The following is a 25,693-nucleotide window of genomic DNA, read 5'->3' as shown; positions in this document are numbered from 1 at the left end:
AGCATCTAAGGGATTTGGAAAGGGGAAAAACACCGTAAACTCTTTTTTTTGGATAATGTTGTAGACTGAAACATTTTCCAACTTATGGTCATGGCTCCGGCAAGCGATGTTGAAGCAAGTCATGAAATACCAATGAGTTCATTAGTAGTTTGGCGGTACAGTGTATTGGAGTGTTAAGTTACAACAGCAGTATAAATTGAAACACAGTCAGGATCATGAAATTGCAATCGACTGCATTAACTAGCAGCTGCGGCCTAGCCCCTCACACCAATGTGGGGGATCTGGTAGCTTTAACTCCCACGTTGCACCTGTTCCCAAGAGAACAGAAGGACTTTGTGGGCTCGCAACATACACAAACTCGGTTATACCGCTGCCTTGTTGCAATTATAGCCTCTCGTCTGCTGGTCTGAGCGAGACAACTGCTCAATGTCAGGGGAATGTGGCTGACTGACACACTATCACCCGTCTGGAGCTGAGGAATTTTTTTGTTAAGCGTGTGCATTAACCTTACAACCTGATGAAAGGTGCTCTGTGGGATTTTGTTTTCCCTTTTGCCTAAGCCCCTGGCCCAGATTAATAGCCATTTTAAAAAGGCTAATGTACATAGCCAGTGGGCGCAGTATCCATTTACTCCTTCCTACCAGATCTAATCAGTCGACATTCTACCATAGATGGCAACAGTCAGGTTCCACACATATTGCTTCTTAATCCTCGCTCAGTTTCCACTTCCCTCCCCTCCTCTTGATTTGTGTAGTGCTTGATGCCGCCCATGTAGCACATATCTCCCACAGCGGCTGTAGAATTATTATTTTAATATTATAATAATTGTAATAATTATTATTATAATATTCATCACACCTAGTAATTTAAAGATTCAATACAGATTTTAGCAAGGTTCATGAAAGTTGGCACATTTGCTTTTGGGCCCACAAAAATTATGTTGCGAACCGGATCTGACTTCCCGAGCCTTGACTTTAACACCTATGCATTATAACATGAGACTAAGATAGTACATTCAAATACCCAAATATCAATCAAATATTGTAAAACTGTAAATGTATTTATTAGAACAAAATTTGTTCATCATATAGACTTTGAATTAATCGGCCATTTCATTGGTTATCAGTATTATTTCCAGCTGAATAATGATCTGATAAAAATCATCGTAAACACAATCTGTACTAAAAAAACAGAACATCTTTTTTTTTTTCTTCTTCATGCTGAGTTACCATATACAAATGGGTAATTGGACCTCGACAAAACAGTTTGTTGCTTGAAAACCCAAAGGGGTCAAACACTGCTTTTCCATATGTGTACTTGAATCAATAAAATACAAGAATCATTCAATATATATATATATATTTTTTTTTTACTGCACCAAGTCTTTGGAGAGCTTATTGACCCTCAGTAATATACACACACTAATGCATTTACAGCACAAGTATGTAATGCGTCATCATCATTTAAACATTCATGAATTCCAGAGTGACCTTGTCGGAAGCCCCTTCACCTTTTGGGATTTTAGGGGCTTTGGTGAGTGTGAAATGGGGCTTTGATTGAGTGCTGACGTCTGGTGTTTGTTTGGATAGGCTGCGTCCAAATACTCGGGGTGTTCCTTACATGCTGTCCGAACACAGCAGAAATATTTTCATTCATGTTATTGCTGTGTCAATACACAGACGCCTCCAACATAGACTTGCATATACACACTCCCCATGGATGCACCTACAATACTTTTGAGGCAATGCGACACAATTAGCGTGCACAAAAGGGAGGAAAGAAGCGCTTTAACCTAGACTGAAAATAGAACATGAGTGTTTTATGCCTACACGACTTCCAAAAGCCACAAAAAAATGAATCAGGACTCTGGTGTCTGCACTTGAGAGCTACTAGATACTTCAAGCGTTGACACAGGTGGCCATCATATGGGCTGAGAGCTTTGTCCATGACTAGAAACACAACCAGGGTTTTAAAGCAGCATGTAGTAATAGTAGCTTTGAAATAACAGCTTGGAAGTCTATAGCACCTTTGTCTCTACGGCGACCCTGATGAAGCTACTTTTATGATCTACAATGTATGCGCAGATTGGAATTTTTATATATTCGCTCTAGCTTTGGTGCTAGCGTTACGGTTGAGAATTTTGCAGTGCTGCTCTTTAGCTTCCAAACATGTCTTTGTTACTATATATATATATATCAATATATATATATACGTATACACACACACACACACACACACACACTCTCGCAAGAATAAAACAGACTTCCATGGTGCAGCACCTTTTTTTTTTCAGCATTTGAAGGGACTGTCAATGTCAAAAACACATGTGGTTAACCTACTTACTGCATATGTGCAGCTTAAATTCTCTTAAAGACCTCATGCTGTTTTTCCCCTGTCAGGAGAAGTTAAAATTGTGGAGTGAGAATTGGCACATTTGACAGGTTGAACCAATTCACAGTGACCATGAACTGTATGAATTTTGACTTGTTTATGAACTCACAGATTGTGTGGAGGGAATTACTACGTATAGCAGTGCTGCACAACCAGATAGACTTGCAAGAAGCAAGAGCATATAATTGTCATTATAAGACGCTAGCAAATGTAGATGAACAAAGCTATATTTATAAATAATGAAAAGAAATTCCCACAGCCCCCTAGACGGGAATCACATATGCAGTACTCCATTACACTTCATTTATATCTCCAGTGGATGCAGTTGAATGGTAAATACATTCTAAATTTACCAGCTAAAAACGTTGCTACCATTTCCATGGCAAAATGAAAACTACTGCATTGTGTTTTCTGACATGCTTTCTATATGAATCAGTAATGGGATATCCAGCCGGAGCCGCTCGGGTGATACGTGCATGGAAGTCACCATCTGGCCTCCCGTGAATCCTCATCCATCATCATGGCAACGGTCTCATATTCTATAGGTGTGATTGTGTGCATGCGTGACTGCTGTATGCTTAGAAGCTTTCTTTATCCTCCTTTGGCACCGCCGTAGATATTTCCTGTTGTTTTTGACATGGAGGGTAGAAATGCAGAGTATATGTAGATGTACCGCAGAGCAAACAAGTAGTTCATTCAGTCAGCATAAGCATCAAGCTTACAAGTTGTTCAACCAACACTTTCTGGGTAGAAAATGCTGGAGAAGTCAAATAAATCTTGGAGTTTATAAGTCGGGTATAAGATAGGGTCTGGGCGCAGTAGAGTACAATATCAACAAAATAGCTTGTTTGGGTATCAATTACACTAAGCTTATCTGACAGTGAGAAATGTTGAAGTATATTTAAATATTTGCCTGAGCTTTTATGATTTTGTTCAAATTTTGGACACACTTAAATACAATTTTAAAAATTCAACTTTGGATGGTAAGTATAAAAATGGGTTCGAATTGAGCTGCAAAAGTATTAGTCTTTTTGCAGATGGTAAAACTGTATGCCTGTAAGTATTTTATTTTTATTTTTACAAAAAAGTCGGGTCGCTTGTAAGTCAAAGAACCAGTGTAAGTAACAATTTTGCCAGGCTACTTAAAATTCCAATTGAATGATTTTATATTATCATTAAGCTCTTTAAACTTTTGTTTTTTTACAGATTTTGTTTTCATTTTCCCCCTTTAATTTTCCTCTTGAGTTCATCATACGCCGACAAGTGCAGACTAAACATCTGCCCGCAGCATGTACTTAGTACGGCCTGTTTTCCTCGCTCACTGCTCGAGTGATTGATGCCCACACCAAAATGACCGACATTTCATACAAGATCAAAGCACACGAACATTAGCGGATTGTCAGAATACAAAAACCTTGAAAGGAATGTGAGATATTTTCCAACCAAACAGTGAATGATTTTAGAGACTTGCTGACATTTGCCTTCTCGACGTGCATAGAGCTTGAACAAAATCCTGCCGCAACACTCAGGTCAGTCAAGTGACATTTTATGCCACACACTATTTCAAAACATATTTTTTCAATACATCGAATGATTTAAGTCCCAACTGTTGCAATCAAAGTCAAGTAAAAAAAAAGTCAGTCTGCTTTATTGTCAATTTCTTCACGTCAAGACACACAAAGAGATCGAAATTACGTTCATTAAACCTTTTACTACAATGTTTTAATGAATATTTTAATCGGCAAACACATGCAAAGAGAAGTTAATCAATGAAATAAAGTACATGCGTAAATTTGCCTTTTTAAGTATATGCCTGACCAGATTTTTCTGACATCTCACTTGAAGCTGCATGTGATGTTGATTCGAACCATCTTTGAAGTATTTTGGTTGTATTCAAAATTGGATCTCGTAAATGTGGTGTTTTTTCGCAATTCCGTCAGTAAGACTCAGATTAAGCAACAACCAAAGCATGTTCTCAATGAAGTCCTTCTATAGGGACCATTTGTCCCCTGAACCTTTTGTCTTTTGTTAATTTGAAAAACATCCACACATCTGTTTTTCTGTAGGAAGCCACTAAATGAAAACAAACGAGTTGTGTTGAGAGTCGCAGCTTAAAAAAAGTTGCCCACAACCATGAATCAAGTGTTGAGTCACACTTTGGGTGTATCCCTCCTGAGTGCATCACGGCACACTGGGTCCTGTTTCTGGAATTTTTTTTTCTTTTTTTGAATCCTTAACACCTAATCCCTGCCTGAAGTCACGCTTTTCTTATCTCCACTCGTGTACACCAACAAGACCTCAACCTCCACCCAACACATCACTCACGCCAGTTAGCAGCATTCGTCACTGTCGACCTTCAGTGAGAATACGAGGTGAATAAGGAGAATGTCATTGGGAGCACTCGGGCCAAATGCCTCTTCCAGATGTCTTCCTTCTGGCACTGTTAACATGTCAATGAATTACTGGGACCGCCTGAAATGGCGTTATCAGTGACCTGTGTGTGCAAATCCTCCATCTTGGGATGACATTGTGTTTACAGTTTGGTGTGACGATCGTCACAATTCAGTAGTACCTCATTGTACATACAAGTTTTTTTTAAAATGATCTTCAAATTTGTATAGTACATTTGAAAGAAATCTCAAAATTCACTTTACAGGTCAAGTGTGTAGACTTGAAATCATTTTTTTTATTTATTGTTCACATACAACGTGACATCATGACTGAAGCACTTTCAAAAAGCCACACATTTTATGCGCCACATAACCTTATAGGGACCACGGGTGAGCTGGATTCTAACCCAGCTGACTTCTAGACAAACAAGCATTCACACCTATGGACAATTTAGTCTTCAATGAAGCTAACGTGCATGTTTAAGGAATATGTGTGTGGAAGCCATAGTACCCGGAGAAAAGTCCCGCAATGGAGACACTGCACAGGAAGGAGCCGAGATTTAAACCTCCAACACAGCACTGTGAGGATATATTTGATTAATCATTCCCAAGTCATGATTTTTTTTTTTAATGCTGGTGATTTAAAATAACGGATAATTAAATGCTCTTCCACCAAATAGCAGAAGGTAAAATTAACCAGTGTCTTGTTTTTGTCGAATTTTTGTTAGATTGTGTGCTGAGAAATTCCTTGAATGTCAGCTATGTGCCTTGGCGCAATAAAAGTTAGAAAACACTGCCTTGGATTGCAAATATGTTCCAGCAGCATGAGCCAAGCTGAAGATTTCAGTCACGTTACAGCTGGAAAAAACCTAAGTGTGAAAATTCACAGTCGGCTATACCAGGACACATTTTTGGGGGTTGAACCATATCCGGCTCACACCTATTGTGCAATCGTATCACATCATTTTCTGTATTTTTACCATATGGCCTCTGGTAAAATCATTTGACTCAAAGCCTAATTGGCCATCAATCTGTCTTTTCACGTTGCATTTTTCACGTTTCAGTAGAACGTAGATTCGTCACCGGTGTTTTTCTGATGAAGAAATTTACGAATGATTTCCGTGTGGTAATCAACATTTATTACATCACATGTATTTGTGAAATTGCTCATACACACCCTGGTTCCTTTTGGTTGGTAAGGTGCACAAAAGAACAAATAGAGCAGTAAATCCTTACAAGCAGCTGTCATTTTTCTCTTTTGGGTGCAACCACGATGAGTCATAGTATGTCGACTTTATTTTCCATCTCTGTGTACTGTTATGAAGAAAGTCTTTCCATGGTGTTTTGACTTAAAGTGTCAAAACTGTTGTCACTTTACGGGACAAGCAGTAATTAGGTTGACAACCACTCCAAAAAAGTCATTATGTTGACAACTTGCTAAATGCATCAAAACCGCAATTTAACTGCTGCTCACTGTATGTGTAATTATGCACATAATTGCCTTTCATGTATTGTCATGGAAGGCTTGTCAGATATTTTCATATTTCTACATGAAATAAAGACAAGTCTAGTATTCTTAATGAATTGAAGAACTCTGAATGAGAGTTTCAACTAGGGATATTTATATACATTAATGCCATTCTGTACATGTGATATTGATTCCCTAGTGTAGTTTCTGTCATCAAAGTGCATGACCGGTTTAAACACAACATATTGTGAGACATTAAAAATGATGTTTGTCTATTGTTCCATCACAATTACAGAGGCTTTAACCAACTTGGTGACAAGTGTGAGATAATGTTCAAATGTAGCGGGTCTGTCTGGCAGATTCACAACAGCTTTGTGCATGTTGAAGCAAGCACCACAAAAATCACATGCAGTTTTCTTCCCTCTCGATTCATTTCTTTCCATTAGAGCATCATTCATGACACTGACGCTTTTATTACTGGCATGGTGTTACCCAGCACTCCCTCTCAAATATGGTCGGGCTCCTGCAAGATTTTCACGAAAAGAAATTAGGTGTCCTGCAACTTCTCTCTATTCTAGACATGTGAGTCACTTCTTCCGCTCGTGTCTCTTGGCACCGTGGGCGGCCCGAATACTCTTTCATAGGTCATACTCGGTCACAAGTTTTCCATAATTCAGTTCGAGGTGTGGTATTTTCACCGCCAGAGGGCAGTCTCGTTCTCTATGAAAGAGCACTCCAACTTGGGTTACTAATGATACAAGGAATTAATGCAAATGAGTTTCTTCAAGAAGTGAAATGGAATACTTGTTGAAGTTTGTTGTAAAAACTGGATATCATATAGAGACCTGTTTAAAAAAAAAAAAAAAAAAACATATCTAATTGAAAAATCCTGCACAAAAATCTAGTTATTTGTACTATCCAATGCCAACCACCGGAGGGGAGTAATGCAACACGATTAAAGTGTTATTGACCAGACAGGGTGGTCAAGATGAACTATTTGAACTATTTTGATCAAGGCAGCCAATCCACAGCGAAAATCACATCACAGAAGAACCTCACGATGATATGTTGAAACGCCTGTGGGAGATAGTGAAGCGTGACGGATGGAGAACGACTCATCCTCCACAATTCTGTGCGCATGCCCTTGACAGGAAGCCACACTTTTTATTTGAGATTGCATGAAATTAGCTGTAATAAAAGAAGCGGAGGAGGGAAATCCTGTCATGCTGGGTGGTGTTAAAAGAAAGGGAAAAAAAACAAGGACTCGCGCATCCTCCTCCCACCCCGCAGCATCCTTCACCCTACGCGGCTACAATGTCAAATGACAAGTCTCTCCCCGTTTTGCGGACGATAAGCAGGGGGATACCTTCAGTGAGATCGAATCCGTACGGCCATCCTGCTCCTCGACGCGCTCGCCGTGTGCGTGGCTGTAGAGAGGCGTAGGGCACAGAGGCAGCGGCGGAAGGAGGGAGCGATGATCAGCAACATCCTCCAGAAGAGGAGAAGGGGGGTATGCCTCCCGTGTAAGTGCGCATGCGTTGCATCTGACAGGTGATCGCAATGCACGGCCAGGGAAATTAAAGGGGACACGCGGGTTTGGGTCCACGTGACTCGCGTGAGCAAACGAAAAGCCTGCTGAAATGCAGCTATCGCAATGTGATTATTTTTTTAGAAATGACACGCGAACTCCCCGTCAAGAAATCGTTATGAAGGTTGTTATCTGCACAAGATTGTATTGGGCGTCTGAGATTCTGCATGCAATGCTGCACCATCATTCATTTATTTTATTGGTATTTATAGTGGCGTTAATGTTAATAATAATATATACAGTATGTAACAATGCATATGTAATTTTAGAAAATATGATGAAGATGATGATGTCGGTGATGGTGGTGATGATGATTATTAGTGGTAATAGCGGTGGTGGTAGTAGGAGTAAATAAACGTCAGTATACTAAGTATACTATTTTTGATTCAGTTGTTTGTTAATATACTGTACTGCACTGCAATATAGAATAGAAAAATAATGTTTTCCTCTCTCTCTCTCTCTCTCTCTCTCTCTCTCTCTCTCTCTCTCTCTCTCTCTCTCTCTCTCTCTCTCTCTCTCTCTCTCTCTCTCTCTCTCTCTCTCTCTCTCTCTCTCTCTCTCTCTCTCTCTCATCTAATCATATTCAGAATGTTCAGAGCCGTTTTTAACTTAAAATTGACCAAATCCTCTGATTTCAGCCTCTCAGCGGGAATTCTGATTTCTGTAGTCCTTGATGAATTGTTGGTTTATGTTTATTCAAAATTTGTAAATGTCTGCTTTTACTTTGGAAAACTAATAGAACCAGAAACCGAATCAATTTAAAAAAGTTTGAGCACAACTTCAATGCCTCTTAGCTGACATTACTTAGTTGTTGCGTAGTTTTTTTAATCTTTAAACAATATCACACCATTAATTGGTTAATAAAACGATAATTGGGGGCAATCGTTTTTTTTAATGCAAATAAAATGTGTTTACATTAACTGATGGGAAAATCGGTAGAATTTCCGATGCTAAAGATATTTGACAGTGGCATCCTTCTGCTTATTCAATATTCACTCTTAGGGAACTGGTTCCATCTCTGATCTATCACGTGAAATGTGTTATGTCGTTTGATCTAAACTTGTAGCACTGAAGGAGGATGAAAAAAATAATGCCTGAAGGAATTATTTTATGAAGAGACATTTATTTGAACAGTAGAATACATCACCATGCCAAAGCAGCAGCAGAGCTTGATATCCTCACTTGGAATCATATATTATCTTTTTATGATCATCAGTTTATCATATTGCATGAATACCTTTAGTTACGGTATCGTTTAGCTCATATTATTTTCATCTGCCATAGTCACAATGGTGGATAAGGCTGAGAAACACTTCCAAGACGACATACTGTACTGATGTGCTGCACATTTGTTTCTACATACTGTACATCGTTGCTTGGTGTCATGTTATCTGGTGTGCAGACATCTGGTAATTTTACAGTAAAAAAAAAAAAAAAAAAACATAGTAATTTACATTGTTGTTGTTGTCTTCTGTGTGCTCACCATGAGACGAATACATTACTGTCATAGCAAAATAGGGACGCTACAATAACAGTCGCATGCAGAAGCTCACCATGTCTGCAAACATGGAGAACGGCGTCGGTATTTACAAAATGTTCACAGCTACATTCCAGCATGTGCGTGTGCTTCATAGAAAGACTCGGACGATATTTAATGAAGCGATATATGACGAGGGGATATTGTGTTATTGCTCAGTGCTCATCGTTGACTGTTATTGACAAATATCTCCTTGATATTTCAGTCCCTAAATATTTTTGATACTACGCTTGGTCCAATAAAGCAGTCAGACATTTTAATATAGAAATATTTTCACAATGCACATAGGAGTATAAGCAATAAATACACAGGTTGCAGAAGATTATATTCAATGTCGGAATAACTTGTCGCATTTCATGCACGGAGACGGAACGGCGCCTTTGAGGAATCTTTAGGAACGCCGGCAAGAATCTGCTGAGATGGACAGAACGGAAGCATACCCCATGTCCTTTGTTTCTGAAGCTTATCTATGGCACGAACACACAGACGAGTACAAAATGGCTTCTTAAATAACTATCATGAGAAACAACATGGAAACAATGTGATATACTCCCTTTTTTATGTCATCGTATTTACACGGTTTTAGCTACATATTTGTGGTGCCGTTGCGTTGTTCCCAGTGTCGTGCAGTGTTCGGGCTGTTGTCTTGTGCTTCTATTAAAACCACGCGGCCACCACCAGCGTCGCCACGTCCAAAGTCGTAGACAGTAAATTGTCACGAGGCCACGAGTGTCTATGAGGCTGGTTTGAGTGTTCACTTTTCGTGCTATTTGACACTTAGTGTCCCCAAGCAGCTGAGATAACATGACCCGAGCGTCTGCTGTGGCACAACAGTCCTCAGCCCCGGCACGCCCGTGCACGGAGCACAGCAGCTGGCAGTTTGGGCCGGAAGAAATATGCTTTCAAGCCAGTCACTGTGGAAAGAGTCCGTAGCTCAGTTAATGGGAACAGCCATGAGGGACACAGAATGAGAATCGAGGGGTGAGCTTTAAGACATGGTTTATGGGTCAGACGCTGCGGGGGGCCCGTTCCAGCTCGTGGGTCCTGCGATTGCGCCCTTTTTGCCTGTCTTGCATGTGTTTCCACTTGACTGCCAGGCCTTGATTGTGCATGTGGCTGTGGACATTCAGCACTGGCTTTTGCTGGTGCTGCACCAGGTGAGCTTTTTGCTTCTTGTGCTTGCGCTCCCGCTTCCAGACTTGCTCGCAAAACTCGTCCACGCTGTTCAGAGTCGGGTGATTGACCAAGGACAGGAAGTCTCGGTACCACAGCTTGTGACTGTCAGCCTCCCGAGGTGGTAAGAGGTCCTGCACCGACGTGTTGGTGACGGCCTCGTCGACACCGTGCAGAAGATCCTCAAGGCGCTGGGTATCGATTACCTCCAGGGTCACCTTCAAAAGCGTCTGCATGAAGCCGTGCTCTACTGCTTGGCACAGATAGATTCCAGAATCCTTCTTGTTGAGCGTGCGGATCAAAAGACCTTGCTCTGTGTGAATAAAACGTTCCTCTGATTTGATCTGTGAGAGGGAAAAATATTTTCAAATAAGCAATATCATAAGCAGTATCATGTGACCCTCAAAACTTGAGTTGTTTACGTTTCTTTGTCTGGATTTACACGGCAGGACCAAGAGTTAATTGTCAATTTAATGGCTGTTTGTGATTATCTCGACCATCTTTGAAGTGAAGGATATATTGTTAATTCATATTCCACAACCGCACTATTAATCAGAATGCCGTGTTTAGCCTAGTGGGGACGCATAGACCATATGGTAAAGAGCATTTTTGACTCGACTTCCTCTTTAAGGTAATTTTAAACCGTCTATGACGGGGAGGAGCCACTGGTGGTCCATACCCACATGCTAAGTGGCCCCCCAATTAATCTCGAAAATGATATGCTGAATCCCAAGGGGGTGTTTTAAATCAAACTAAAATTAAATTGCATATCAGGATTTTATCCACGTTAAGAGGCCCGATTCATCATATTTCTCTTGTTTCCCTTCGTATTTACACTACCATGACATATCTCTTGACTCACTTGAACCACGCATTATAAATCCAGTCTTTGAATTTCTTTTAAATAAGCTCTGCAAAGAGTATCAGACTGTAAAAGTGTCGAGGAATTTCCAACCTCCTGTTTGCGCTCGTCCGGAGAGTGCTGAAACTGCCAGTAAGTCAGCGCTCGCTGCGACTTGGGGCTGCACTCGAGGAAGGTACTGCTGTTCTCCACACCGTAGACACTCTTGTCCTCCAGGGTTTTCTGCTCACTGAGTTCATCTAAAACAAATAATCACAGCGTACACTGTAAGTCACGCAAGTTTATACCTCACTTCATAGCTCATAACTCACTAGACTGACTGGAGTTGAAAAGCATCTGGCTAATGTTGGAAACAGATCATAGTCCAATTTGGCAAAATGAGAAACACGTGTTTCTTTGTCAACTAATCCCTGTCTTGTAACATTATGTGGTCATTTGGATAGGACGTTGGTTCGACAGGAAAATGTCCGAGGCTAATCTGTCTTTAATTAGTGTCAACAGATTTCTCATTGTACTCAATCTCAATATTGCACTATGGCAGAATTTTGTTTAAATGTTGAAGGAACCCATGACAAAAAATATAACTGCATCTGTGCTTCAGTACAATCCAGGGTACTCTATACACAACAGTGAATTTCTTTCGCACTGTCTCCATCCAGTTTCTGCAAATGTAAATACTCGCTAAAAGGCCACATTATTCACATTCAGGCACATACTTTCATCACACTAATTTGACTCCATTAAATTTCAAATTAAAAGCTCATTGTGGAAATGCAGGCTTTGTTGTTTGAATATAAGGCTTGATGTTTCAAAGAAAGATGCTATCAATCAGTCCAACTAAAAGCAACATAATCATTTCAAGCTTAATCATCATTATTTTTGTACCATGGTCTTGCAGATCTGAACATTGCGTAAGAGGGTCTCCATTCCTGATATCTTGTCTCCTGGTTCGCCTTTAGAAACACAAAAAGCAGTCAGTGGTGACCTTTCCACTTTGCGTGGGAGTAGATCTCACAAAAGCAACAGCTTTTTCACAAAACCCATTGCCTATTGTCTTTTTCATGTTGACCCCAAACATCACCAACTTGTCAACACAGAACTCCATCTTGACATTGAAACAACTTGAACAAAACTTGAACTGTACCTTGACCAATGAATTTGGGCATGAAACCCATAGTCATTTTAAGTAACTACGCATTTTGTGCGGTCCTTTGTGTTGTATGCAATGCTTGCGTGTATGCGTCTACTTTAATAATATCATGAAAATACCAATAGTGATCATTTTGGAATTTTCATGACTTAATCTCTAATTGAATCTGTCTCATTAAATTATTCTTGATCAAAGTGCTCAAATGTGATTGCCTCTTGGCATAATGAACCTTCCATCTGGTATTTATCTGCAAAAACAATAGCAAATCTTTGTATTTGAATTAAACACCAAATATATCTTGGCAGAGAATGTAGCACGTACCGAGAAAAAGTATAACCCGTGGGCCACATCTGGCCCATCCACTGATTGACTGGCCCTCACAGTCTTTATGAAGTCAAAATAAATTGTCAACTATGCAAAGTTTATATTTTGAAAGTTGTGCTTTTATTTAAAGTTGTGGCTTGGACAAGCGAGAGACTTACGACTTGGACGCAGTTGAGGTTATGTTGGCATGGCCATCAACAACCGTTTCTTATGTGGCCTCGGGAAAATTTCCTAACTACCCCTGATTAGTATATAATTGTAAAAGACGTGTCCAGCACCTCTTGGCCATGGGGAAGTATCTTGAGCACTCGGTCCCATCCCATGCACAATAGGGGTCCCTCGCCAGGCAGCATTCAGCGCAGGCCTTTCCGTAAACCTCACAGCGATGCAAAGGCATTTGGGACACACCCATATCTGAGCCCAGGTACAGTTGTTGCTGCGGATAGTTCATTAGATTTGATTAGTTGAACAAAACATTGATGATCTGGGTCAAAGTTCTAAATGCTTGGATTGGTGAAACAAGTGGCCTGCAGCTGTTTTCCCTGACTTCAATCAAAAGCTAATAATTTGGATAATTCTGTGACAATAGTTTACAACTGGAGATCCAGTCTGATGATGGGTTTCATATGGATACACAACTCACACTCTCACTGCTGCATGTAATAAAAGGCCAAGTCAAATGTTTTGTTTCCTCATTAAAAAGGATTCGTTTTCTGAGTGTACTATTCAATAAAACAAGTTGTTAATATCTAATGACATGAATAACTGTCTTCGACTTTGTCAATCTGTGCTGCATGCTGTCGATTAATAGCCCATTTGTTTTTAAAACTTCTGGTTGACAATTTATTTTCTAATGATCATAAATACCTGCTTTGTTGAAAGCTCCATTGCTGTAACGGCTGTTGGCTTCTGTAACACACAATATGGGAAGCTTAGAAGACTTGCAGGAGTAGCGATTATAGGAATGAAGAAAGAATAACTTACTCTGAAAACAGTCATTTCCTCCAGCAGGACTTCCTCCAAGTCATGCCACGAGCCTCTTGGGATTGATACCACTTTCAGAATTGTTCCTATGTCTGGGACAAAAGGAGGGTAATCTTGATTTAAAGCAAATTTGGCTTTCCAAAGAGCCTCATTCTAAAACCGTTTCAGTGAGTGGACGTACCTGTGCCGATGAACATGACGTCATACTGGCCGTCTTCAGCTTCTACTTTATCCACCACTATCTGTGTGAACTGATAGTCCACATCGGTTCTAACAATGATCGGTCTGTTATTGATGGGGTAGACGGGATTGAACATGGCCGGATGGCTTCGGGCAAACACTACGACTTCATCAGGAAGGTCCTTGGTCGTGCCGAATCCTCCGAATGTCTTGCTGGGACACTGCGGAGCAAGTGAGTCATCAGTGAGTCCCATCCAATGAAATTTGAATTATTTCACTCTGATTAATATACTCACTGTGCCGGGCCGTGGGTAAGGAACTCGCCCCTGGAAGGGCACCCACTGATAGTTGGGTCCGTCTCGATGAGCGTAAGGACCCAGGAAGACTCTGCGGATGTCAGTCATGCTGTACATGCATACGGCTGAACCTTTGAAGATGTTGCTAATGAAACGGGAAGAACACGTTCAGCTGCAAAATCAGTAATTAGAATCAAATTATTCCACAGCCAGCCACAGTACCTGGATGTAGTGAACACCGCATAGATGATTGGGCTCTTGGGATCCTTGGTGCTGATGAGAAAAACATCCTCTGAAAACCAAAAGGAGAGCTACATATCGTAAAGACGCTTACAAATACGGCGCTGAATTGTGTATTTTATCTTGCGGCAACTCACGGAGTTCATCAAAATGTGTGTCAATGCCGTTACTTCCTGGCACAGAGCAGACGAGACGAGCTTTTAAGAAGGTGGTCCACTTATTCACCAGACTCCTGTGGCCCCCGAGGTCATTCTGAGTAATTAAAAGCAGGATTTTACATCTCAAGACCAGTGATTAAGCATCTCCAAGTTCTGGAGGGTGTACGTGGAGCAAGCAGTACTAATTATATTTGGTAGCTCAGAGGTGCCACCGAGATCACCTTTGATTCTCAGCTTCTGGTGACATTTAGTATTTCTCCAATTCTGTCACATGGAATGATTATGCTTTGCATAACAAAGCCCACTCTCCCGTAAGGTCTAAATAAAGCCATAGACAACAACCTCCAAGAGCAGCCATTATGCAAGCCTCTCAGACATCACTCAAGTGTCCCCCCCCCCCTCACATCCCCAAAGTACGCAAGACCCTTTACATAATGTAGTGTGGGAGTGAGTTTGTGAGAATGGGTTGGGGGGCCTACTATTATTCATACTTTGCAGAGCTGGCCAATTCGAGCATGCGTGGCTTTCCCGGCGTGCTCTCCATCAATGGCGTTCTCTCTGAAGAAGAGGTAGATTTTATCGTCCTCCGGGTTGTCATTCTCTGGAATCAGATGGACACCAACGAACCTGGGATCTACCCCACATGAAGAGAGATGCACATTAACCAAAATACATTCTAACAAAATACCAAACATTATTCATTTTGTCATCAGGGGTTGAGCTTGGCCATGTTGTACTCAATTCCGATTTATTTAGCTTTCAAGTGGTTAGGATATGCATCATGGTAGTGCAAAGAGGGAAAAAAGATGAAATTGAACATCTGAACTTAACTTGAGAGGAAACTTCACGCACAACAGTGACCATGTTGCTAACATTTTTGCTTTTATGCCACCTCAAACAACAATATTAAGACTGAGGAAGGCACATTTATTTACTTTGTATTTGCAGATATTCAACTATGTAAAATGCCATAACATTTGAGACAAAACTAACTTCCAATGGTGTGGAAAAAGTTTGGGATACATTCTATTCTCGTATGACGGTACACAAATTAACCTTAAACGAGAGTTGTGTCTCACCATTGAGCCAGCGGGAATCATGCTGCTCTGTCCTGATTGGATGATGCTTTCCTAAGGTGCGGAAGATGGCAAAGTCCCGTCCCATGAAGTCAGCCGAAGTGCCTGCGTACAATTCCCCATCTGAGAGCACAGGGACAGAAGTGAGTACAAGCACAATGGAGCCTTCAAATGGAAGCACTGAAGGGTTTATTTTTCCCATTTAAAATGCTTCAAGATAAGAAAGAGAGTAGGGATGGAAGGCGGGACACACGGGAATCATAATAATGAAGCTGTCCATAATAAGGTGTGGGAGAGTATAGACAGAAAAGTAGTGGTGAGAAGTGACAGGCTGGAAAGCAGCCATCTGTCGGGTTAAATGGTGTGATGTCACAGAAAGTGACAGGCAATAATTGGTGCCAGATGACTGTCTGGCTCTTTGTTCACCAAATACTGACCACTTATCCCAACACAATAGCTGAGTGTCATCTGCGACAAACAACCAGCTCTGAAAAAGAATTAATCAGATTCTAAGTCTGCAGCCCCAGTATCTAAAAATCAACTATGAAGCATATCCACTTGGAGTGAATGACAGACTAGCCTTGTACGTTTCCGGCTCATAGATTTTCCCGGCATGTTTTATACTCACCGATCAGCATGGATGCAGTGAGAAGCTTCGGATCGTAGGGACTTTTTCCTCTGCCGTTTTCGGTGTGAGGCAGGAGTCGAAAAATGTTGTCCTGAAGGAAGAAAACACAGAAGTTACTCTCTGTGGTTGTGGAGGATGCCGGGTATTGGACTTCGTCATTTCGCCTTTCGTAGTGCATTTTGAATCGCAGAAAATATTTTTAATCCTAATTTTTAATCCTTTTTTTTACATCATTCTTAGATTAAATAAATTACCTCTGTGTGAGTTTCTCTAAAGCTGACAACATTTTTCATTGTGCACAATTATTTATTTGGCAACCCCAAAATTGAAGCCGGTGTAAAAATGTGAGCTATTTTATTTTATTTTTTATATATATAATTTTATAATTTTTCGGTAAAATTGTTTAATACTATTTTAAAAATATGAATACACAAAAGCACAGTAGACATGTCGAGTAAATAAATTATGTATGCTACTATTTGCACAACCACTGTATATGGAAAAGGTAGCTACTTTTCAGCTCTGCGTTGATAGTGAGAAACTATTTCGTTGACTGAACGTTTTTTAAATAAACTCATGGAAAATATCAAATATTCTGGTTTTCAGTGTGACTCAGTAACCTTGACACAAGTACAAAGAAATTTCCTTCCTTCAAATACACACACGAATTCCACTTGAGTCATAGAGTATACTAAAAAGCTGGAGTTCATCCTGCACCTTTTTGTTATTTGTAGAATAGAAAAGTGTTTTTAAAGAGCTATGCAATATCCAAGACGTACCTCTAATTTCTTTCCCACCTCAAGGTAGGAACACACTGGGTGAAATGCTCCTGTTCCACACACGTAGATGTGAGTCTGATTGAATGGCTGCAGCACCTTGACAAAGTTTGCGCACTCTCTCTGAGGAATATAGAAAAATATAAGATACAATTTCAGACTGGTCGGATGTGTTACGGTTGCACTGTGCGATAATCAAACAAGGAAAATCCCATAAAATATTTTAGATTACACATGACTGTAATCTAAACGCAATCCCACACACAGATGGGTCGTAATTGTGCATGGAGCTCTTACACCAGATTGACATTCGGTTTCTTCGTCCTTGTCTCATGTTGCTCTTTATCTAACTCAGGATCTCGTTACGTACTCTGCATTTTATTATGCTGCTTGTATGACATCTGATTATGTTTATATCTACTGTGCCGCTGCCATATGGCGTATTTATTTCCTTGCACACTCTTGCAGCACATGGCCACTAACCTGACCTCAAATGAAACCAACTGTCATCATCACATATTAAAAAGGGCAGGGGAAAAGAAAAGTCACAAATTATGCATAACACAAGCTCATCTGGCTTTAATAGGTCATGTGCAGACAACAACCGAGTTTTGCAGTTGTGACACATGAGGATTTAGCATGTGCATTTATGAAAGTAGTGCAATTTATTGCAAGTTGAAAACATGTTGCTCCCCTCTTATGTTATATTTGTGCAAGCTAACTTTAACCTGTACAGTCACAATTTTCTGCATTTCTTTTCCCTCCTAACTGTTTGAATACACATCCCTTCTATCATTCTCAATGTGTTATTTTTCCTCTACAAGAGATAAAACCCTCTTCGGGCCACTTTATTCATCCGTGCCATAATGTTTGAATATACCTCAAAGAGCAGTTCATGGTCTTCGTACAAAGGTCTTGTCCTGGTCACTATCCAAACTGTGATCTCAAGCACAAATGGCAGCATGGCCCGAGGCATCATATCATATCTCAGTGCTCTAACATGGAGCCTCAACTATGCCTTTGTGAGTCAGAGACTGCAAGTATGCTTGACTACTAGAACAGTGTGTTTGTTTTTCATGGGCTCACCCTGGTGACATGACAAGACATACAGTGCTACAGTTATGTTTCCAAAATAATTGAGACAAATGACTCTGAAGACATGTATGACATCCAGGGAGTGAGGATTTTTTTTTCCCTTCTAATATGCGTTTTGCGTTAATTGATTCGAGCGTTATGGTCTGGTAGTACTTTGTTACTTTTAGTTTGGTACTTTATTATGACTGTACATTTGTAAACTGCAAATGTAAGGCTACGACAGCACAAAGATGCAGAATAATGTGGATGGTCTTTGAATATATGACTACGTATTGCCCATACTTGGTATCATAGCAGTAGATTTAATTCCAGTACTAGAAATCCACTTGGTCTGTTTTTTAAATTGAGCTCCTGAACGCTTTAGTAGTGATTAAAGTCAAACGTGGTGCAGAGATTGTGATCAGACCTGAGGCAAGTATGCCAGTGAGTTGTCCTCATGATTGCTGAAAATATGAATGGCGTTATTATTCTCTGTCAAAACCAAAAAAATAAAAAAATATCTCCTCTGTACAAGAAGACTATGGTAAAAGAAAGTAGTTATGACCATTTGGAGAAAATTAACCCGAAGTAAACTTAAGGGATTCTTTTTTGAAAATGGACAGTCAAGAAATTGATTCGGTTATCAGGACGGTTTCTTGTCCCAACTTGAAATTAAAAAGCTTCATTACCGAGAGATCTTTTCCGGCCCACTTGCATTCATCTCTCCTGATAGGAGACGCTAGCCAAGGGATCTGCAAGCACAAACCAAACAGACCGAAAGAATCATTCCTTCCGTGTGTATACATGCATGCATGTATGTGTAGAGTATATGCAGGTTGAAAGGGTCATGGTACGATTTGTTCTTCGGTTTGTTTCAGTTTACTCTATTATTCATCTAGGTGAACACCGAGCAGCAAACATGCCTGGTGCAGCATGTGGTGGCGTGCGACAGTGCTGCCTTGTAATATTAATGAAACACTTTGCAGCCGAAACTGAACACAAGAAGCCCGCGGTACACTGGGCTCTGATTGCAGAAGGCCAGCCAGACATGACCCTGAAGGGTTTGTTTTACCTGTACGATATCTTTGCTGATGTTGAGGAGGTTGAAGGAGAAAATGTGGTCTTTGGCTCCCACCACCAGTCTTCCTTTCTCTTCGTCGAGAAGGAAGGTGTGGTAAGAAGAACTGTTGAGCAGACCTTCAAATGTCAAAAGGTTGTTGGACTCCAACATGTCTGTGGGGAAAGGCGGAGTAGTTTAAACACACCGCAAAGATAAAATCTGAATTAGTTTTGGCTGACAAATGTTTCAATGTCTTTTGGTCTTTTTGTCCCAGAGCATTTGTTAGCTCGAATACAAGCCCAAGAGTTGTCTTCGCTACCAATAAAGACAACTAACAAGTAACAAAGATGCTATTCTCCTCTGTAGAAGTGAGAATACCATCAGAATACCTTTGAAGGTGTTCTACACAGTGCGGCGTTGATATGTACTAAGTTCCGTTAGTTTTGCCATAGACCCGTGGTTTTCCTTCATTTTTCATAGACACCGTCATACTTCAAAAGAGTTGACATTTCAAAGTGTAGGCTGGGCCAAGGAACATAGCAAGCAAAAACCAAAGAACCAGTGCCAAGCCTAACTGAAGTGCCCAGGTACTTGGCGCCAAAGAGCCTGCATAGTGAGGGTCAACTCCGCAGAGCAGCCAAGCAAAATGTGATGCGCTCACAGTGGAAAACCCGAAGGAATATATAACATAGGAATATAGTTCACAGCCCAAAGTGCAGTATTTGCAGTATTAGGCCTAACCACAGCTGCTATTAAGACACATTAAGTATGGTTTTCAGATCATGTTTTGCTGTGTAATCGGAGGGTTTGCCAAGGCGACATTTGCTTTCACAGCGGAAAGCTCCACTAGTCTGTCATCTCTGCATATACTGTAAGCATACAATTATCACATTATAATGTCCTTCGTGTAATGCAAACAGAGGCCACCGCTCAGCTCTGACGTGTGTGAGAATCTAGTAGAATGACGATACACAAACTAAAACCAACAATGCTTTGTAAATAGGCATAGTCATTCCAGCAACAAAAATATCAAATTTGAAAGATGCACTTAAACAATCTGCTGTAGCAAGTGTGCTGATGTTTAGTCACTGACGTTATTGCTTTGATTTTGTTGGTTTCCGGTGCCTCAGCAGTAGGGGAGGATTTAGACAGTCTCCGAAATGTAAAGCCCTAAGCCCTCAGGTACGGACAACCCTACTCCCATCATTCTCTGAGAACTTGATATGTACGTATACCCAACTTCATAAATCCCTGAAGGTTTGAAAGCATTCTTTGAGTTGTAAAGCCAAAGTCAGCCGTCAAACCATCCTGGTCCCAGGCAAGATAATTCACTTTTTGGTAATTTACGATATTTCTGGGATTTTATTTTATACCCCTGAGATAACCTTGGGCACCCCATGGCCCTCAAGGAAAACAATCCGAGCTCAGTAATGTCCTGTACAAATATTGATGATGTCATCAGCGACTAGTTGACTCAAATCAATTCAACTCATGCAACCCCCACTTGAGGGCGGCTTTGGGTCCTGAGATCCAAAACGCAAACAGTCTGTTTTCAATCTGGCTAATACGGATGTTTGCATATGGACTGCATTGCTACCTACATCCTTTGCAACGTACAGTAAATCATCAATCAGCTGATCCATGAGAACTTTCCATGGGAGTGGTGTCCAAGGTTACAACATTGTGTATATAAAAGTAAACAAAAGCTAATCATCTAGGGAGAAACACTCTACGGGTATATAGTATGACAGTTCATGTCGCTCACTGGGATTGTTATTGGAAAGAAAAAGGATGTTTTTCCCGCATGGTGTGTGCCTCTGCATGTTGGATCCAGTGTGTCCCCCCTGTGGTTATCTACAAACCAAATCTTGTTGGATCTGCGATTTCAAAGCAAAAATTTGAGGCATCTAAATTTAAATGCATTCAAACAATCCAGTGCCAAACAGTGTAAGAATGTACACACAGGTGAATTAAAGGATGTGCTGCTTTTAACAGGTGTCAGCTGCCTCGGTGCCAAAAGTTAGTTTTCTCTCATCTGTCACCCTACCACCTTTGCTTTCCACCAACTGATTTGCTTCCACTTTCTCTTTCCAGCACCTGCTGGATAGAGCTATTTTAACAGCTGCCCTTTCTTACACTCTTCTCGCCCACTCTCACGATGTCTTACTGCTTTTTCCTTCGCAAAGAATTTGTGCGGAAGGAAAAAGGGCAAATAGAATTGATGCAAAGAATCAACAGTCCCATGTGAGACTGACAAAAATAAACTCTTTTACCCTACATTCTCTCTTTCTCTTTCTTGACTGGGGGGCAGCAGTAGTGTTATCTAAGTGCTTCCAAAGAAACAGAAGGAACACATCTTGACAAAAGCCCACGTGTGGCATATACTTATGAAGACTGATGCGTCACTCATACTTTTTGATTGTGGGAATGTACACATTGACAAAACAAAAGCAGACCACATAGGGTTCATTTATGCCTGAGGAAATGCACCACAAAGCTTCATTAGTCGAGTATGTTCTCCGGTACAAAGACGCTGATATGCAGAAAACATCTCGGCTGCCTATTTTTACTTGCCGCATGTTGGTTGGTCTGATGCTAATCCGGGTGTACATGTTGCGGATGTCGTCTTTATCATTCTGCAGGATGTTATATGTATGTATTTCATTGCAGTTCATAGTTTTGATTGTGACTTTTGAGAATTGATCCCAAAATTAGATGACAGTAGATCTGTTTTGTTTCAGTTCTTTTTAATCAATGTAGCTTTTCTTTACAACCCATTCAGAAATACTAAGTTTAAACTCAAACTTCTGTTTCATTGCCCCAATGAAAATGTTTAGTTTGCTGCTATTCAGTGGGAATTTAAGAAGTCAAACATGTTGATTATATAAAAAGAAAACCAATTGCTTGTTCATTATATTGTCATATATTTAACAATAAAATGTGTCCCTGGTAATAACCTGCAAAAATTGTTCCTCAAAATAAAAGATTTGCTCCTTAAATAAGGTTTCTTGATTCAAAGTAAAACAAGCTGTTTCAAGCCTTGTTGACTCCTTTATGTTGTTAGTTTTTTTGAATTCCCACTTTCAGTTTCCAGTGGGAATTTATGGAAAACTTTCCACCCATATTACAACCGTTGGACTTTATGTCCTAGTGCCTCTGGCAGTACATCCTCTAAAATAAAGTAGCATCTCATCACTCCTCGGCAGTTAACACCTCTTTTGGCTCATAAAGCATATGGAAGATGGTTTACTTCCAGGATAATGAATTCATCCGCAGGCTATAAATAATCCTACTATCCATTCCTCTTGTCGTTTATCATACGCAAGTGCATTTATTTAATGCTGTCACTCCCGTTAGGCCCCTTGGCATCACCTCACAGCGTGATTGTTGATACAGTTGGACCTTAGCTCGTGTTTAGGTAGCCGTGGGGTATCGTTGTTATCTTTCCTCCTGCGCCACTGACCTTCTGGCCTTCAGCCGTCACTTCTAAAGATCTGTCCGAATCTCGTGGGGTTCAGCTACGCGTGTGTGTGTTTGCGAGAAAATTCTGTATGAATCAGTGAGTATGTGTAGTTAGGAACTATGGAAGATGAGGGCACTTGGAGATACACATCTTAATACTACATTCAAGGGAAGGCTTTGTAGTCGTACGTAGCTGTCTGCGTTCCCGCTGGTTGAGACCCACACCATGCATTGACCTCTAGGGGTCAGAGTTCTTTAAGTTAAGCGCCCCACGTGCCGCTGATAATGCAAGATTGGACCATATGTCACTGTCAAGGGGAAAAAAAAGACTTTTAATGCTTCACTGTCAGCAAGAGAGTCAAGTAATTACAAATAGCCTGTTGTTACGCTATTTATATATTACTGATTTCAACTGTGTAGTGTTGAATATCCCTTTAGTCATGTATTATCTTCCATTTTCATCTGCATCTGTTTATGGATATTGGTATCACTGTTTTGGCATATGTATGTATATTTATTGTCATTCATTTTGAGGATATAGAAGCTAACCATTTCATTTGTACTTTCCTTCAGCTCCAATAGGCAGTATTACCAATACACAGCTGCCACATGTAGTACTTTATTGTTGCTCTAATTCAGTCTCATTGCCAGATATACATATGTATGTATTTTTACTTTTGTTTTCAATTGATTTTGATAGAGGATTGTCTCTACATTGCAGAAGTAAAACATGTTTATCCTATTCTTGTTTTCTACTAGTGAATTAGAATCTATTTTTCCTATCACAGGGTAATACATAATTAATTTAGTTGACCGTATGAATGATTCATAATGCGATAATCTGATAATCTGATGTCTGTAACATACATGGGAATGGTTGAAGGGCACCTTATTTAGGCAGGTTAAACCTGCTCATAATGCGGCTTTTTGGGGCAGCGCAGTTGCTAAATATTGCCGCCCAGAGGGCCTAATGCAAATGAGGGCCTCATTGAGAAGTGCACAATTAAATAAGCTAGTTGGCTTCCGCTGCAATGGAGACATCACTGCGTGTGGGCGTGCTTCTACCGACTGACAGCGTGTAGTTTTTAACTGACTGATATGCTCACAGGTATCATTAGCCATCTACAGATGGCAATGCGAGCATGTGTGTGTGTGTGTGTGTGTGTGCGTGTGTGTAATTATGGATCTCCCAGTGCTGAGCGAGGACTATTTCTCTTCGAGGGTAAAGCCATCTGCTTAAACAGACCTGCACCATTCATTCCAAGCATAATTGCCGCACGTTGCGGAACACAGAGGGGGAAAATGACACATGGGAAGAAATAAATGACACTTGGCTGGCAGGGAGTCGGCATCTGGCAGCACTTTTCACGACATGTACACACCGGCAAACAGAGCTTTGTCAGATCATTTAGATGAAGATAAAATGAGTGAATCTCAGACAGTCTTGGTTCTTGAACAGTTGACTAGAACCATGCTTACATGACAGACACATGAAATCTAAACTACTACAAACGCAGCAGCATAGATTATTATCCCAATAACATCACAGGATTTGTATCTTATTAAATTGTGCATCTAAAAAAGTACTCTATCTGTTAAGTGTATGTTGTAAAAACAAATCTGACAATTTTATTGCATTTTACATCCACTGCCATTAAAGTCGACAGAGGCCCATTATTGGTGAAAAATTATCCTAAATTATTGTCCTGTGGTGCGTGTTGTGTTAAGTTTGCCATTTGGCAAATGTTCAAGCAGAGTTAAAATTTATAAAAACATTTTTTTGGGGGAAATCCTGCATTTTCCCTTTTTTGAAATCAAATGATCAAATGTCTCTGGAAGATTATCCTGAGTGATTATTCTGTGGTGTGGCCTGTATTATTAAGAGTATGTTTTCATCCACTCTCAGAAACCACAAGTGAGTGGTTAGCACGTGAAATGTGATAATCACGGAGCTCCTGCTGTTGTCTGGACACAAATGAAGGAGCAAGTGGTTATGTCGAGTGTTTATAAAAATAAAGTCATTCACTGCAGAAAAAATGACAAGAAGATTGGCACCACAGTCTATTTTCTACGTAAAATTACAATTGGTCTGGTGTCTTCTATTACATTTTCTTATGATACGCTCTCTTCTTATTTTTTTAAATTTCTGGCAGTCCGGATGCCCCTTTGCATCGTTGCCTTGAACAGGTTGATCTTGGTAATATGGCAGTTGTGTGTCGTGTGCTGTATTCATCTTGACTCCACTGGACATTGCAGTCGCAGTCACAATACATAGAAATGTTTTCTGTCTCACAAATGAGGTCTCTCATATTAGTATAAAAACATCAGTTAATATGCTTAAAATCATCACGTATCAAGAAGATGGCATATATGTTCTAAATAATAACTCATTTAAACAACACATTGAGTCAGGTGCACCTAATTCAGATACCAATTTCAAAACTGTTGCTTTGGAATGAAAGTCATGCATCTCATAATTCCTGTGAGTTTTATTTTTAACAAAGTTTTGTTTCTCTCAAATAAAAACAAGTGCATAGAACTCACCTTTGTATGAGAGTTTTAGCCGCGGCACATTGGCCTTGGTCTGCTGGGCTCCGTCGCCCCCTTTCCGCAATAGAATCATGCCACAGGTCAGCACAAAGCTACACCAGAGAAGGGAGCCCATGGTCTTGAAGTGAGCAAGGCCAGCGGTGTCTGTTCTCCGCACACCTCCGGGGTACTTCTACAGGTCCACAGACTACTCTAAAAAGTGGAGAAAAAAAAATCTGGACTTTAAGAGCCAGTTGAAAGCCAGTCCAAAAGATGACTTTGGCAGGCGGGTTACGGGTCACTCTGACTGCATGAGAGTCCGTCCCGGCGACAAGCCCAAGGTGAAC

The 25,693-nt window shown here is 40.5% G+C and overlaps 1 protein-coding gene across 1 annotated transcript; it reads right to left on the bottom strand.

Annotated features, from left to right (window-relative positions):
* Positions 1 to 8,943: 8,943 nt before the first annotated feature.
* On the bottom strand, positions 8,944 to 25,482 carry sema3ab (sema domain, immunoglobulin domain (Ig), short basic domain, secreted, (semaphorin) 3Ab). The gene is made up of 17 exons (XM_037254337.1): positions 25,362 to 25,482; positions 19,368 to 19,528; positions 18,985 to 19,047; positions 17,225 to 17,344; positions 16,446 to 16,536; positions 15,821 to 15,940; positions 15,233 to 15,375; positions 14,721 to 14,835; positions 14,566 to 14,635; positions 14,344 to 14,488; positions 14,049 to 14,268; positions 13,868 to 13,959; positions 13,751 to 13,792; positions 13,162 to 13,319; positions 12,295 to 12,362; positions 11,503 to 11,648; positions 8,944 to 10,891 (listed from the first exon to the last, which is right to left on the bottom strand). The coding sequence occupies exons 1-17, from the start codon at positions 25,480 to 25,482 to the stop codon at positions 10,382 to 10,384; spliced, it is 2,385 nt and encodes a 794-aa protein (XP_037110232.1). The 3' UTR covers positions 8,944 to 10,381.
* Positions 25,483 to 25,693: the final 211 nt, after the last annotated feature.

The sequence above is a fragment of the Syngnathus acus genome, chromosome 6 (genome assembly GCF_901709675.1).
Source record: "Syngnathus acus chromosome 6, fSynAcu1.2, whole genome shotgun sequence".
In the NCBI taxonomy this organism is placed as follows: domain Eukaryota; kingdom Metazoa; phylum Chordata; class Actinopteri; order Syngnathiformes; family Syngnathidae; genus Syngnathus; species Syngnathus acus.
The sequence above is the reverse complement of the archived record's forward strand: the minus strand, read 5'-3'. Positions and strand labels throughout refer to the sequence as shown.